Genomic DNA, 17,091 nt, shown 5'->3' on the forward strand with positions numbered 1-17,091 from the left:
GTTCAAGTTCAGTGCAGGGGCTTGTGCTGTGGCACAGGGGGTTAGGCTACCACCTGTGAGGTCAGCATCCCACATGAATGCTGGTTCGAGTCCTAACCACTCCACTTCTGATCCAGTTTCCCTAGCTGGGAAAGCAGAAGATGGTCCAAACGCTTGGGGCTCCTGCAGTAGAGACCTGGGTGGAGCTCCTGGCTCCTGGCTTTGGCCTGGCCCAGCCCGGGCTGTGGCGGCCATTGGAGAGTGAATCAGGGATGGAAGATCTCTCTCCTTCTCTGTTTCTCCCTCTCTGCAACTCTTTCAAATAAATCAAATAAATTATTAAAAGAAAACCACCTGTACAATTTTATAATGAGCTTCTTCTCGTTTTTGCTCTCCCTATTCCTGGCCATTATGGGCCAAAACTAAGTGGTCAATCTCTCAGTGTCACTGATTAACAACTGCAGACAATGCCCAGCTATCTGCCTGTGGTTACTCTTTTTTTTTTTTTTTTTTTTTTTTTTTTTTTTTTTTTTTTTGACAGGCAGAGTGGACAGTGAGAGAGAGAGACAGAGAGAAAGGTCTTCCTTTTGCCGTTGGTTCACCCTCCAATGGCCGCCGCGGTAGCGCGCTGCGGCCGGCGCACCGCGCTGTTCCGATGGCAGGAGCCAGGTGCTTCTCCTGGTCTCCCATGGGGTGCAAGACCCAAGCACTTGGGCCATCCTCCACTGCACTCCCTAGCCACAGCAGAGAGCTGGCCTGGAAGAGGGGCAACCAGGACAGGATCGGTGCCCCGACCGGGACTAGAACCCGGTGTGCCGGCGCCGCAAGGCGGAGGATTAGCCTAGTGAGCCACGGCGCCGGCCTGTGGTTATTTCTTGTGCAGCTGACAGCTGACTCTGCTAACTTCCTGAACAGCCACAGAGCCGCCGGCACAAGCACTCTCCACTCTGACCCCTGGCTACCACCAAAGGTAGCAGAGAGTACTGGATGCCCACGATGCGACTTCACCCACACTCTAGCTCATCTTCAGTTCTGAGAATAACGGTTTCATTCTCTATCCCCATGAACACATTTTGGGGATTTACATCTAACTGAACGACCTCCCGACAAGCAGACCCCATGACACCTGCGATGTCAGGACCCCTGCTTGCAGCCAGCAGGGCTGTCCTTTCTAGCACACACCCCTCTCAGGTGAGTCTGATCCACCTGGTTCCCGGCTTTCCATCCTATTAAACAAGCTATTTTCAGGAAACACTCAGTAATGACAAAACACGGTAGTCACTTCTCAGGACTTAAGCCTGGTGCCAGCGCTGTGGTGTAGTGGGTAAAGCCGCTGCCTACAGTGCCGGCTGGCTGCCACCGGTTAGAGTCCCAGCTGCTCTGCTTCCCATCTGGCTCTCTGCTATGGCCTGGGAAAGCAGCAGCAGAGACCCAGAGGCGGCTCCTGGCTCCTGGCTCCCAATCAGCGCAGCTCCAGTCGTTGCAGCCATTTGGAGAGTGAACCAGCAGATAGAGGACCTCTCTCTCTCTCCCCCTCTCTCTCTGCCTCTGCTTTTCTGTAACTCTGACTTTCAAATAAATAAATAAATAAATAAAAGACTTCAGCCTGGGGCCAGTGCTGTGGTATAGTAGGCTAAGCTCCACCCGCAGTGCGGACATCCCATATTGGCTTTGTGTCTGACTGCTCCACTTCCAATCCAGCTCTCTGCTGTGGCCTGGGGAAGCAGGACGGCCCAAGTCCTTGGGCTCCTGTACCCACGTGAGAGCTCCAGGCTCCTAGTTTCAGACTGGCTCAGCTCCCGCTGTTGCAGCCATCTGGGGAGTGAACCAGCGGATGGAAGACTTCTCTCTCTGTCTCTCCCTCTCTCTGTAACTCAGCTTCTCAAATAAATAAATAAATAAATAAATCTTTATAAAAAAACAAGGCTTTCTGAAATGTCTTCTAAACACAGAATGCTGCACGCTGCCCTCCGCCTACCTTCTCTCTGATCTCCAGGGCTCTCTTGCACAGCGGCTCGGCTTCCTTGTACTTCCCTCTCTTTCCGTAAAGGACAGCCAGGTTGTTCAGGGTCGCCGCCACCTGCCAGGACAGAAAGCCACTAAGAACAGCAGCAGACCCGACGAGGGCACTCACACACCACACTCACTGTGCTCAGACAGGAGGACTTCAGTGACAAGGAGACAGCAATTCACAGAACGGAGGACACCAAGCAACACGGCGGAACACACACTAACAGTAAACAAATCAACATCAGCAACATGATTTTTGTTTTTAATTCCCCTGGAAGCCACAAAGCCAACCAAAATAGATCTGTATGCAAATCTCAACAGATTTTAATAAAAATATAAATGCTTGAGGAAAAAATTTATAGAGGTGCATGCACTTTGATTTATAATCAGAACACAGGTGGTTGATCCACTGAGCGGTGACTCCAAAGGGACTGCGTGTGCATGGGCAAATGCCAGAGCAGAGCTGCTGACCAGCCCTGGGAGACGCCTCCTACCTGCACCGCTAGGACAGGCGGCTCCTAAGCCTTCCCTGTTGAGTTCAATATTAAAATGAGTTGGATAGAAAAAAGTGCTTGGGGAAAATCAAATGCGTGAAGAAGGGAAGACCCAGGCATACAAACCGCAGGGTGGTCTCTGCCCAGGGTCTTCTCCCGGATGGCCAAGGCGTCGTTGAGCAGGTTGGCTGCGTCCTTGTACTTGTTCTGGTCTCTGAATGGAAAAACACGCACTGAGCGCTGCTGCATCACTGAAAACCATGCTAGAACCAGGAACATAGAAGTTAAGCTGCAGCTACCAAAACAAAAGCAAAACACCCTTGTGTATAGGAGGGAAGACTGCAAGGAAAGACATCACTAAATGCAATGGCAGACAGGTGAGCTGCAAAATCAGATCTCATAAACTTCTCGCCTGGGTCCCCCAACCCGAACCACTGGGCACCACTGGCCTCACGTAGGGCTGTCCTGGGGCTGCCGACACGGGGCAGGCACAGCAGCAGAGGGCTGTCCTGGGGCACAGCTGCCGGCACGGGGCAGGCACGGCAGTGGGGCAGGCTGAGTTTGTGTCGGAGATCAGACAGGACCAAATGCACTCAGCTCAGGCTCCCAGGTAATGACCACGTGTACACCATATGGGTGCCAGTTTGTGCCCTGGCTGCTCCACTTCCAATCCAGCTCTCTGCTATGGCCTGGGAAAGCAGTAGAAGATGGCCCAAGTCCTTGGGCCCCTGCACCCGCTAGGAGACCTAGAAGAAGCTCCTGGCTCCTGGCTTCAGATCAGCACAGCTCTGGCTGTTGTGGCCATTTGGAGAGTGAACGAGCAGATGGAAGAGCGCTCTCTCTCTCTCTCTCTCACTCTGTAACTCTGCCTCTCAAATAAATAAGTCTTCAGAGAGATAGAGAAAGAGAAAAACACAGGGGGCGGCGCTGTGGCACAGCGGTTAACGCCCTGGCCTGCAGTGCCGGCATCCCATATGGGTGCTGATTCTGGTCCCGGCTGCTCCACTTCCAATCCAGCTCTCTGCTGTGGCCTGGGAAAGCAGTGGAAGATGGCCCAAGTCCTTGGGCCCCTGCACCCACGTGGGAGACCTGGAGGAAGCTCCTGGCTCCTGGCTTCTGATCAGCACAGTTCCAGCCATTGCGGCCAATTGGGGAGTGAACCATTGAACGGAAGACTTCTCTCTTTGTCTCTCTGCCTCTCCTCTCTCTGTGTAACTCAGACTTTCAAGTAAAAAATAAATAAATCTTTAAAAAAAACAAAAACAAAAACAGCAGCAGCCCCAGTCCATCCTGGGTTAAGTGTGCCATCCATCGACCGCCGCCGTGCTGCAAAACTGGCTCCAGAGACCTGCCACACACATTCCCAACTGTGCTAACAGCTGCCCAGCAAGGCTCTGCCCTACCCAACAGGATGAACAAGGTTTGCAGAACCTCTGAGGCCCACAAATTCCACCCGAGTGCTGCATGTTATTGCCACTGTTCCTGCTTAGTTAAGTAATCGGAGGCAGGGACAGAGGTCGTCCATCCCCTGGTTCACCCCCCAAGAGACCACAATGGTCAGGGCTGGGCCAGGCTGAATCCAGGAGCCTGGGACTCCATCCAGGTCTCCCACGTGGCGGTGGGGGCCCAAGGACTTGGGTCGTCTCCGCTGCCTTCCCAGGAGCATCAGCATGGAGATGGATCAGAAGTGGAGCAGTCAGGACTCGAACTGGCACTCCAACATGGGATGCTAGGTCGCAGGGCGGGGTTACCACAGTGCACCCGCAGGGCCTCGGGTACTGTTCTCTTCTCCAACCACTCTGTTATACATCGTAACCTGCTGGGAGCATTTTGTGAAACTAAGTACATAGGAAACAAAGTTTTAAAAAACTAGTAACAATGGGGCCAGCGCCATGGCTCACTGGGCTAATCCTCCCCCTGTGGCGCCAGAATCCCATATGGGCACCGGGTTCTAGTCCTGGTCGCTCCTCTTGCAGTCTAGCTCTCTGCTGTGGCCCAGGAAGGCAGTGGAGGATAGCCCAGGTAACTGGACCCCTGCACCCGCATGGGAGACCAGGAGGAAGAAGCACCTGGCTCCTGGCTTCGGATCAGCGCAGCGCCGGCCATAGCAGCCATTTGGGGGGTGAACCAACGGAAGGAAGACCCTTCTCTGTCTCTAACTCTGCCTGTCAAATAAGTTAAAAAAAAAAAAAAAAAAAAAACTAGTAACACCATTAAAAAAAAAGTTACCTAAAAGTGTGTTGAGAGCTAAGATGAGGTACAGTAAGCACTGCTGAAACGGACATGCACTAACACACTTGGGACACGCTGTAACACACTTGGGACTACTAACTCACCAACAGCAAGGTGCGGCCCCAAACAGCTGCAGCCGCCTCACCTGGGCCCTGCTGGACACCTGGACCACTACAGATCTACCAGGCAGGATCTCAGAGATAAAGCTCAGCACAGCCCACCAAGCTCAAAATTCCAAATGGAAACAAAACGACCTGTGGACAGTAAGCCCTGGGCCATTTTTGTGACACAGGGCACTGGTCTGAGGCCCGGCTGCTCCACTTCCGGTCCAGCTCCCTGCTAACGGGCCTGGGAAGGCAGCGAGGACTGCCCTGCGCTTGGTCCCCTGCCTCCTGTGTGGGAGACCCAGACAGAATCCGCGTTTCTGGCTCCTGGCTGCTGTCATGGCTCGCGCTCTGTCACTCTGCCTTTCAGATAAATACATCTTTTTTAAAAAAGAAAAATAAATTCCTAATTGAGAAATAAGCAAGACCTCAGGAAACTCATGAAGGACGGAGAGCACTGGAAGCCTCAGCCAGGGCTCCGCGCCTCAGGCCGAACGCTGCCCAGGCTGCCTCCAGGAGGCAGAGCGCACAGACGTCCATCCACCAGCTGTCTCAGCGAATACACACCCGTCAGTTCTTTTTCAAGTTTTTACATGAAGTCTCTCTTACAGTGTAACAGAACTCAGGACAGAAGAGAGGCCACGCAGTGTGACGTGCTCACCCAGAACATCGACGACAGAACCTGGTTACAGGAGCCGGCGCCGTGGCGTAGCAGGTAAAGCCGCCACCCGCAGTGCTGGCATCCCATATGGACGCCAGTTTAAGACCCGGCTGCTCCACTTTCGATCCAGCTCTCTGCTATGGCCTGAGAAAGCAGTAGAAGATGGCCCAAGTCCTTGGGCCCCTTCACCCACGTGGGAGACCCGGAGGAAGCTCCTGGCTTCAGATCAGTGCAGCTCCGGCCGTCGTGGCCAACTGGGGAGTGAACCAGTGGATGGAAGACCTCTCTCTGTGTCTCTCTCTCTGCCTCTCTGTGTAACTCTGTCTTTCAAGGAAATAAATAAATAAAGAGGAAGAGGAAGAAGTGCCGCGGACCGGCTCTCGCGTAGACACCAGACCCGAGGGAGAACGGGGGACGAAAGCACAGGAGGAACAGAAATCGGCTAGGGGAATGACAGACAGACACACACTTTTTGAGTATGCTGTGGCTGCAGTTGTCTGCCTGCAGTTGTCTGTCTGCAGTTTATTGGCGGGAAAACCAGAGTTTATATAGGGAAGCTTACATTGCTGAAGACAAAAGAAATTCCAAGATTACAAAAACTTGTTAAGGCTAATGGGGTTACATGATTAACTTTACAAGAGACACAGGGAGACATTGTGGTGATGATTCGCAGTCCTACTTTTAAGAAAAGGTAAAGGTCAGGTTACTAGTTAACCTCTCATTAGGAGAACCTGGGACAGGGGAGTTATCAGATGGTGGTGCCTGTTAGCCCAAGTCCCATATATCACCTATGTAAGATTGAATGTAGCTTTCTCATCCCCATGCTGCTTAAACTTGATAACCCAGAACCTAAATCACACCTCAGCTCTCTAAAGCTAACACCTCAGCTCCCTTTGTTTTATCTTGTCTAGGGTGTGCTGTTTTTTGTCAGTGTTTAATGCCTCCTCGTAAATTGCCCTAATGACTGGTGGGCCAAAGTCTAAAGTGCTTTTTGTTGATTTTTGTGAAATGCTTATTGGCACTACTTGACTCCTTTGTCTCTAATCATGGTGCACTTGTCCTGACGCACTACGTGGCATAACTACTAAATACAAAATCACTATTAATGTTGAGGCACATTGCCTTATTAACCAGCAGTAATTAGGCCTTTTACTTTTCGTTACGTGCGTGAGCCGAGAACCTTTACGACCCTGGGCTACACAGAAGCCACCGAGGCCACACCCCACAGGGTTCTCGCCTCGTCCCTGCAGCGTGAACCCCTGACGTAACAAAAGTTTGCTACGCAGGTGTTACAACAGCTGTGGGCGCAGCAAAGAAGAAGAGGAAGAAGAAGAGGAAGAAGAAGAGGAAGAAGAGGAGGAAGAAGAGGAGGAAGAAGAGGAAGAAGAAGAGGAGGAAGAGGAAGAACCCGGTTACATCCACTGAGCTCGTTTACATGGGTAATGTCTACTGCTGGCCAGGAACTCACACATGGTGCTAGGAGGCGTATAATTAAATTTTTAAAAAAGCTTTCTGGAATGAAACCCAGCATAGTCTAGCAAGATGTTAAAGGCAAACACCCTCGACTACAGAATTCCTACGTAAAACACGCACAGCAGTCTACGTCTGCAACAGGAGAGCAGTCGGAACGTGGGACAGCCAGCGCGCTCTGCCGCGGGGGCCGTGCTGCCGCCCTCGCCGTCGCGGGCTCAGCGGTCACCCACCCACAGGGGCGGTCACCCACCCACAGGGACGGCTGCCTTCTCCCAGCATCATAGCCCCGCCCTCTCCGGCCTTGCTCAGGCTCCGGTCCCTCTACCAGGCCCTCCCAGCACGCTGCCCGCCCCCAGGCCACAGCCTCTCCCGCAGTGGGCGCCATGCCGAAGTGCCCCTCCCTCACACGGCGTGGAGCCCGCTGCTGCCAGCGGCTCTCTGCTGCAGACGAAAGGCCAAGGGAGCGTTCACAAAGCGAAGGCGAGTGGGACCCAGGGTCCCAAGGGAACTACCTAGGCTCTGGGAAGGGGACCGACAGGCACCCAAGAAAACCACCCAGACCAACAGACCCTGGAGCATAGCCTGTGGGGCGCGAGGCAGAGGCAGGGCGGGCCCAAGGGCATCCTTGCCACAGAGCTTGCTAGTGAGTTTCCATCGACTCCGCTGTGTGAAGCCGCCCAGCCTGGAGGGCAGCTCGCACCTGCCGGGCAGGCCGAGCAGTGTCGTCCGGACTGAGAAGCACTGACCTGTACACCAGGGCCAGGATGTTTAGCATGGTGGCCACGTCAGGGTGGTCGTGTCCGGAGGTCTTCTCCAGGTCCTCCAGGGCTTGCTTGCAGAGTGGCACAGCCACCTCGTAGCGCCCCTGCGAAGCGTACTGGATCACCAGGTTGTGCAGTGTGCGGAGCCGCGCAGGGATCTCGTAGCCGCCCTGCTGGGCAGCCGCCGCGGCGCTACTGTGCTGCTGCTGGACTGTAAGAAAGACCCACCTCAGAGGCCGAGGCGCACACAGCACCCACACCGGCCAGGGCGGGCACACGGCACCCACACCGGCCAGGGCGGGCACACGGCACCCACACCGGCCAGGGCGGGCACACAGCACCCACACCGGTCAGGGCGGGGCACACGGCACCCACACCGGTCAGGGCGGGGCACACACAGCAGCCACACCGGCCAGGGCGGGCACACAGCACCCACACCGGTCAGGGCTGGGCACACAGCACCCACACCGGCCAGGGCGGGCACACAGCACCCACACCGGTCAGGGCGGGCACACAGCACCCACACCGGTCAGGGCGGGGCACACGGCACCCACACCGGCCAGGGCGGGCACACGGCACCCACACCGGCCAGGGCGGGCACACGGCACCCACACCGGCCAGGGCGGGCACACGGCACCCACACCGGTCAGGGCGGGGCACACGGCACCCACACCGGTCAGGGCGGGGCACACACAGCAGCCACACCGGTCAGGGCGGGGCAGGCGCACTCGGCACCCACACCGGCCAGGGCGGGCACACAGCACCCACACCGGTCAGGGCGGGGCACACGGCACCCACACTGGTCAGGGTGGGGCACACGGCACCCACACCGGTCAGGGTGGGGCACACAGCACCCACACCAGTCAGGGTGGGGCACTCAGCACCCACACCGGCCAGGGCGGGCACACAGCACCCACACCGGCCAGGGCGGGGCACACAGCACCCACACCGGTCAGGGCAGGGCACATTCAGCACCCACACCAGTCAGGGTGGGGCACTCAGCACCCACACCGGCCAGGGTGGGCACACGGCACCCACACCAGTCAGGGTGGGGCACACAGCACCCACACCAATCAGGGCTGGGCACACAGCACCCACACCGGTCAGGGCAGGACACATTCAGCACCCACACCAGTCAGGGTGGGGCACTCAGCACCCACACCGGTCAGGGCGGAGCAGGTGCTCTTGGCACCCACACCGGTCAGGGTGGGGCAGGCACACTTGGCACCCACACCGGCCAGGGCAGGGCACACTCAGCACCCACACCAGCCAGGGCGGGGCACACAGCACCCACACTGGCCAGGGCGGGGCAGCTGCTCCTCCCTGGGCCACTGCAGTCTTTCTCTAGACCTCCCTGAGGCAGCTGAACAGCATGCCGGCAGGAGGGGTGCCTCGTCCACTGACAATGCGGAGACCTCCCTCAGCAGGAGACTAACGAGAAACAGTAATTCCAAGGATGGCACTGTGGCGTAGTGGGCTGTCTCTGCCTGCAGGGCCGGCATCCCATACGGGGGCCAGTTCGAGCCCTGGCTGATAAACTTCCAGGCCAGCTCTCTGCTGTGGCCTGGGAAGGCAGTGGAAGATGGCCCAAGTGCTTGGGCCCCTGCACCACATGGGAGACCTGGAAGAAGCTCCTGGCTCCACATTGGCCCAGATCTGGCTGCTGCAGCCATTCAGGGAGTGAACCAGTGAATGGAAGACTTTTCTCTCCATCTGTAATTCTCTCTCAAATAAATAAATAAAATCTTAGGAGAAAAAAAAAAAAGAGAAATTCTAACCTCTGCCACGTGTGAGAACCCATGGAGCCCCTGCACTTGTGCACACCCACTCCCCGGGGCCTGGCCCGACAGCTGTTATGCCCCAAGCAAAACAAACCCACTATACATCCTTTGGGGAAGCAAAAGGCAGCCCGCCGGCTGGTGCTGCGGGAGGTAGGCACGTGTGTGCGCAGGGGAAGGACACCTTTGTGTCACTGTCACCACTCACTTCCTTGACCTGGGTCGTCTTCATCGTTGGGGAAAAGGTCATCCAGAGGCTCTTTGGTGGAATCCGTGTCTTTGTCCTCCTACAAAGCAGAGAACAGTCCCTCACTGAAAAATTCCCACTCTGGACTCAGATGAATGTGGCCTGGCACTGTAGCGTAACAAGAGAAGCCACCACCTGAACACCGGCATCCCATGGGCGCTGGTTCAAGCCCCGGCTGCTCTGCTTCCGACCCAGCTCCCTGCTAACGCACCTGGGAAAGCAGTGGAAGATGGCCAAGTGCTTGGGCCCCTGCACCCACGTGGGAGACCTGGAGAAAGCTCCTGGTTTCAGACCAGCCCAGCTCCACCCACTGCAGCCATTTAGGGAGTGAGCCAGTGGACAGATCTCTTTCTCTCTGTCTCTCCCTCTCTCTGTAACTCTGCCTTTCAAATAAGTATTTTTTGTTTAATTAAAGTCAGATGTAAGAGGAGCCACAGTTTGGCATGTTTACCAGTACACCAAGGAGCAATGAGAAGCTTGACCAGAACCACTTCCAGGCAGGCCAGACCTTGGCCGCACAGCCACGACCCCTTTCCTTTGCCTCTGGTTCTCTGCCTGTGTTCTGAGCAAGTTCATGTTGAACAGGAAAACCCCTACTGGACTAAAATCCTACATGGAAATGACATGTGAAGACATGTTGAAATGGTGCAGCCGTGGTCACCATGGGAACAGAGAGACTGGGTCCCTCCCTCTGCCGCCCACCATGACGGGCAGGTGGGAGCCCTGCTCTGTCGCCGCAGACGCTGCTGACAGCCGGAGACAGAGACTGCACAGCGGAGAGACAGACCCCAGCTGGGCAGTGAGACTGGGCAGTGTCCCTGGGCAGACACAGCTCGCCTCTGGAAGGGATAATCTGGGCAATACACAGCACTTGGTTCAGAGTACTCCCCGCGGGATGTGCAATCCGAACATGAGACACAGCCAAACCAAGGACTGATGTACAAACAACCGCCTGTCTGCTTCAACAACACCAAGGTCATGAGAGACAGGCAGGCTGAGGACTGCCACAGACGGCAGGCAAGAGAGGGGTAGGTGTCCTTGACCCTGTGGACCCCAGTGTGCTGTGACAGGAGCTGGGAGACAAGCACAGGGGACTGTGGACTGCAGAGGAGCTGACACACCATGGCGTTTTAAATCCCCTGGGGCTGGTGTTGAGGCACAGTGGGCTGAGCTGCCACCTGCCAACACCAGCATCCCACACGGGCACAGGTTCAAGTCCTGGTTGCTCCACTTCTGATCCAGCTCCCTGCTAACGCACCCAGGAAAGCAGTGGGAGATGATCCAAGTGCTTGGATACCTGCTACCTTCCATGCTCCTGGCTTCAGCCTCTCCCAGCCAACACTGTGGGCATCTGGGGAGTGAACCAATGGATGCAAGATTCTCTCTCGCTCTCTCTCTCTCTCTCTCTCTCATTGTATCTCCCTCTCTTTTTGTAAATTTACTTTTCAAATAGACAAATAAATCTTTAAAAAATAAATAAAATCCTGGCCGGTGCCGTGGCTTAACAGGCTAATCCTCCACCTTGCGGCACCAGCACACCGGGTTCTAGTCCTGGTTGGGGCGCCGGATTCTATCCCGGTTACCCCTCTTCCAGTCCAGCTCTCTGCTGTGACCCGGGAAGGCAGTGGAGGATGGCCCAGGTGCTTGGGCCCTGCACCCCATGGGAGACCAGGAGAAGCACCTGGCTCCTGGCTTCGGATCAGCGAGATATGCTGGCCGCGGCGGCCATTGGAGGGTGAACCAACGGCGAAAAGGAAGACCTTTCTCTCTGTCTCTCTCTCTATATCCACTCTGCCTGTCAATAAATAAATAAATAAATAAAACCCATCATCCATTCCCTGATTTGCCCCCTCCCTGGGCTTCCCCAGAACACCCTCATCCTAGGCAAGCCAGCTGTGATAGAGGGAGCGGCATGTGGTAGGGCCGCCTGCTGGAGCCGGTGCAGACAGAAGCACTCACAGGCATGCCTGGAGGCGGGGAGAATTAGCTCACTGTACATGTTTCCCACGTTTGACATTTTTTCAAAATAAAAAGCTTACAGTCTCTGATTCTACAGAACTAGATTTCCCCTTCTCAGCATCTTCCAGTGTTCAGGGCAATCACTAGCTGGCACCAACACCTCCACGCACTCTCACTCCCACCACAGGCCATGGCAGTGCATCTCGTACATCAAAACATCCAGCTAAGGAATCGGAAGGCAAAACACAGTCCGCCTGCTAAGACCGGGTGCTCCTGACTGAACCACGCGCCCCAGATCTCACGTGCAGCAGCCCTGACCCCAGTGTTTGGAGACGGAGCCTCTGGGAAGGGATCGGGGGTCTGATGAGGTCACGAGGGTAGCAGGGCCTCCTGATGGGATCAGTGCCCAAGGGGAGACCTAAGGGCAGAGTGCCGCGCATCTGCTCGACTGCTCCCCCTCCTCCATGAGGACACAACGCACGGCAGGAGGACAGCACCCCCAGGACCCACCCTGCTAAGACTTCTCACCCTGAGACAGTGGGAAATGCCTGCAGTGAACTGGCGGGGAGCCGAGGAGGCGGGCCGGAAGGGAAGGGTGGTCCCTGGTGCCCTCACGAGGCTGCTGCAGACGCGGGCTCCCTGGACACTGACCACACGAGTGCACGCCAGCACCAGCACTCACCGACGGGGAAATGTCGTCGTCATACTTCTTGAGCTGATTCATGAACTCCAGGTGCTTCTTCTCCTCCTCCAGCTGAGCCACGGACTGCTCGCTCTTCTGCAGCTTCTGCTGCGTGTTGGCCAGCTCATCCCGCAGCCACTGGTTCTCCTGACACAGACGACGGACCTGCGCCCGCAGCTTCTGCTTCTCCGACTCCACGGCATTCAGGTGATTGGACAAAGCCATCATAACCTGACAGTGGAAACGGTGACGGCCTACAGTGCTGTCCCACAAGGCCCCTCCACCCACCTGCCCGTCTCCAGAGCACCTGGAAGTACAACCTGTTGTTTACTTCTCTGCACCCTAGGGCCACCAACGACACGATGGGCACCATCACCCCATCAGAGCAGCTCTGGGAAACATACTGGTGTTCTCTCGGAGCTCGCACAGGGCCTGCTACTCTGCTGTCTTTCTTTCCTGCTACCTGGACAGCCCCCACCCTCACAGGCCCTTTTCCATGCGGGAGGCTGTGTGCACTGAGCACCGGCAGGTGGGTAGCTGCTGGCAGGACTGGATTAGGGAGGCCACACAAAGCCCCCTCTGTTGCGGGGGAAGGGAAGTTATTCATGGCTACCCCAAGAGTCAGGGCGCCGTGGCACAGTCACGGGCCTATGTTGCTGTCAGAAAGCCCGGCGGCTGCACCAGGCCCTGCCTGAGGCCGTTGGCCAGGCCTTAGGAGCAGAGGGGCAGGGGCGGCAGGGGAGCCAGCCATCTGCAGCCCGCCCTCTGCTGCTGTGGCAATCACGTCACTACCTTCCTGGGGTTAAAACCTGAAACTCCAAAAGGTGGGGCTTTTTCTTCTTTCTTATTTAAACATATTACCTGCCATACTTATTTCACCGTGAAACCTCAAACTTGGAAATGAGAGAGTCACGATATCCATTTAGTGTCTTATCACGGGGAAGATGAAGAACTCTAGAACAGGGGCCAGGTGGTCCCTCCTTCTGAAAGCAGAACCCGTGACCCAGCCGCCCTCTTCCGCCTTCTCGGTCCACTGGACAGGCAGCCTGGGGTCAGTGTGTCGCATTTCACCTCAGATCCACTGGCAGCCTGAGATGCTATGGAGGGGAAAAACCAGGGATTTCCAGGTTTCTCATCTCTGCGTCCAGTAGACACAAGCAGCTTGGACAATGGCCCTGGGGCACTGCAGAGGCGGTCAGCGGCTGCCCAGTGTCCATCTTCCCCTCAGGCCTCAGCACCTCCAACTGCTATGGGCAAGACCTCACCAGCCCGCTCCCACCTCTGCTGGATGGCCAGAACTCTGTCCCGAGAAGGCTGTGCACCGCCCCAGGAAGCAGCCTCCCAGGGAGCAGGCATCCCTGCTCCTGGAACCGGAGCGCAGGCAGCAGGTGGCAGCAGCCTGGGCCGCCCTGACAGGGGAACCTCTCTGGGACAGCCTGCCTCAGTGCCTGTCTCACTCACGTCTACACTACCTGAGCTACTGTTCTTTTGCACAGGGGCCCAAATCAAACCTAAACGACACACACAAGGGCCTCTATTTTGACTCTACTTTTTAAAATCCAGATACGCCCAAATCCACAGTTGTTCACGTAACGCACACAACCCCAGCAAGTGGCCGGTGCCTCTGCCTCCAGGGAACGCGCCCATCTCGGGCGAAGGGGCGTGCGTACCTGTGCCTCACTCAGGCCGAGCTCCAGCATCTCCAGGGACTTCCGGATCATGCTGGACTTCTCCTCCACCAGGTTGCTCTCATCCTCCTTCTTCAGACACTTGAGCGTCTCCAGCAGGCTCTGCAGAATGGAATTGTGCTCATTCTTGAGCGCCTCCAGCCCCTGAATCACTTGCTTTGTCTTGGAGATGATCTCATCCTGCGTCAGCTTCTCCAGCTTGTCTTCCTTGATGTACACCATCGTGGACATGTCGTCATGCACTCTGGTGGGAACAGAGAGGCACAGCTCAGAGCAGGTCTCACTCTGCTGCATCGCTAGTCACTGAACGTCCACGAACTCTTACATGAACATTTTACAGGTGAGTAATAAATGTGCATTTCAGTCATAATCTTGGAACAGTGTATGTCTTGTCCTGTTTCTGGTCTGAGTTCTTTTTTAATGGATGAAATAACTGCAACAGAAATTAATGCCAAAGAACAAAAGCAGCAAAACATCCAAGTGCATTTCTTCTTTTAAAAAGATTTATTTATTTATTTATTTATTTATTTGAAAGTCAGAGTTACACAGAGAGAGAAGGAGAGGCAGAGAGAGACAGAGAGGTCTTCCATCCACTGGTTCACTCCCAATTGGCCACAATGGCTGGAGCTGTGCCGATCCAAAGCCAGGAGCATCTTCCAGGTCTCCCATGCAGGTGCAGGGGTCCAAGCACTTGGGCCATCTTCTACTGCTTTCCCAGGCCCTAGCAGAGAGCCGGATTGGAAGTGGAGCAGCCAGGACTAGAACCAGTGCCCATATGATATGCTGGCACTGCAGGTGGCAGCTTTACCCACTATGCCACAGCACTGGCCCTCCAAAAAAAGACTTGTATTTAGGTGAACAGTACAGTGACAGAGAGAGAGGAGGAGAGACAGAAATCTTCCACTCACTGGTTCACTCCCCACATGGCTGCAATGGCCAGGACTGGGCCAGATAGAAGGCAGCAACTTTACCCACCACGCCACAATGCCGGCCCCAGTGATAGTTTTAAAAAAAGATTTATTGGTCGGCGCCACAGCTCACTTGGCTAATCCTCCACCTGCAGCGCCAGCACCCCGGGTTCTAGTCCTGGTTGGGGCGCCGGATTCTGTCCCGGTTGCCCCTCTTCCAGGCCAGCTCTCTGCTGTGGCCCGGGAGTGCAGTGGAGGATGGCCCAAGTGCTTGGGCCCTGCACCCGCATGGGAGACCAGTAGGAGGCACCTGGTTCCTGGCTTCAGATCGGCGCGGCGCACCAGCCATAACAGCCATTTAGGGGGGTGAACCAACGGAAGGAAGACTTTCTCTCTGTCTCTCTCTCTCACTGTCTAACTCTGCCTGTAAAAAAAAAAAAAAAAAAAAAAAAAAAAAAAAAAAAAGATTTATTTTATTTAGTTAGTTGAAAGGGAGAATTACAGAGATAATGGGAGAGACTGAGAAAGAGCTCTTCCATCCACTGTTTCACTCCCCAAATGGCCACAGTGGCCAGGACTGGGCCAGGCTAAGGGCAGGACCCTGGAACTCCACCCAGGTCTCCCATGTGGGTGGCAGGCACTGAGCACCTGGCCAGCCTTCCGCTGCAGTAGGATAGCTCCAGTGCATTACAGAGCGCGGGGCTGGAACCAGTGCTCAAACGGGTGCCACCATCAGAGGCACTGACTTACCCACTGTGCCACAACACTAGCCCCTCAACAAAATTTCCTCTGAATGTCTGCAAGCTTGTCTTCTTAATAGAATGCAAGGAATACTAAAATCTTGACAACATATTAACCAGATGACGTCTTGAGATCAGTCACACAGGTGGAAGAAAGCAAAACCAGCACAAGAGCCAGGGGAGAATACGCACCATGAGAGCCGGGGCCGGGCCGGCGCTGTGGCACAGCGGGCTAACACCCTGGCCTGCAGCGCTGCCATCCTACATGGCGCCCATTCTAGTCCTGGCTGCTCCTCTTCTGATCCAGCTCTCTGCTGTGGCCTGGGAAAGCAGTGGAAGATGGCCCAAGTGCTTGGACCCCTGCACCTGCGTGGGAGACCCAGAAGAAGCTCCTGGCTCCTGGCTTCGGATCAGCCCATCTCCAGCCATTGCAGCCACTTAGGTAGTGAACCAGTGGATGGAAGACCTCTCTGTCTCTTCTCTGTCTAGAACTCTGCCTTTCAAATAAATAAATAAATCTTAAGAAAAAAAAAAAAAAAAGAGGCCGGCGCCGCAGCTCTCTAGGCTAATCTTCCACCTGCAGCGCCAGCACCCTGGGTTCTACTCTGGTCAGGGTGCCGGATTCTGTCCCAGTTGCCCCTCTTCCAGGCCAGCTCTCTGCTGTGGCCCGGGAGTGCAGTGGAGGATGGCCCAAGTGCTTGGGCCCCTGCGCCTGCATGGGAGACCTGGAAGAAGCTCCTGGCTCCTGGCTCCTGGCTTCTGATCGGCACAGCTCTGACCGTTGCGGCCAACTGGGGAGTGAACCAGCGGATGGAAGACCTCTCTCTCTCTCTCTCTCTCTCTCTGCCTCTCCTTCGCTCTCTGTGTAACTATGGCTTTCAAATAAATAAATAAATCTTTAAAAAAAAAAAAAAAGTGCATGCTCACACCTGAAGACTTAACAGAACAGACAGGGCAGGGAGCCGGACTCTGCTGCGACGAGGACCCCACACCCGCTTGACAGGCAGGAGCTCTCCTGCCAGGAGAGCGGACAGGAGGGCCGCGGGGAGGCTCACGGCACAGACCGCAACTGGACAGAAACACCCCCTGTGCACGTGGTCGGTCAGTTCCACTCCTCTGAAACAGTCCAGCAGAGACAACCGTAAAACAGAACACAGTCCTTGCGAGCTGGTAAAGTTGTCACTTTTATTTAATTTTTTAGGATCATCTACTTATTTGAGAGGCAGAGCAAGAACGTTCTTTGGGACGAGCGGCTTCTTTTGCTCATCTTAACGCTCCAGTGAGCAACAGAAGCCTTCTGACCGTACGAGGACAGCGAGGACAGCGCCAGCTCAGGCCAGGCTCCTCCACACAGGGGCCGCGGCTCCCACAGAGA

At 55.5% G+C, this 17,091-nt stretch overlaps 1 protein-coding gene across 16 annotated transcripts in view; it reads right to left on the reverse strand.

Moving 5' to 3' along the window:
- The window catches only part of LOC133751207 (kinesin light chain 1), a 98,762-nt gene that overhangs the window by 24,307 nt on the left and 57,364 nt on the right, over window positions 1-17,091 (reverse strand). For 15 of the 16 annotated variants that reach the window (XR_009864786.1, XM_062181080.1, XM_062181076.1 and 12 more), the window contains 6 exons: window positions 14,051-14,312; window positions 12,381-12,611; window positions 9,701-9,779; window positions 7,700-7,925; window positions 2,610-2,697; window positions 1,958-2,059 (listed from right to left, as the gene is read on the reverse strand). Coding sequence is in view for 15 of the 16 variants with exons in the window: in XM_062181080.1 (XP_062037064.1) it covers window positions 1,958-2,059; window positions 2,610-2,697; window positions 7,700-7,925; window positions 9,701-9,779; window positions 12,381-12,611; window positions 14,051-14,312 (988 nt within the window). In the remaining variant the exon portion in view is untranslated. Of the gene's footprint in view, window positions 1-1,957; window positions 2,060-2,609; window positions 2,698-7,699; window positions 7,926-9,700; window positions 9,780-12,380; window positions 12,612-14,050; window positions 14,313-15,908; window positions 15,992-17,091 lie in introns of those variants that run through there. The other variant, XM_062181085.1, reaches the window with a different exon arrangement.

This window comes from Lepus europaeus, chromosome 22, assembly GCF_033115175.1.
Source record: "Lepus europaeus isolate LE1 chromosome 22, mLepTim1.pri, whole genome shotgun sequence".
NCBI lineage: Eukaryota > Metazoa > Chordata > Mammalia > Lagomorpha > Leporidae > Lepus > Lepus europaeus.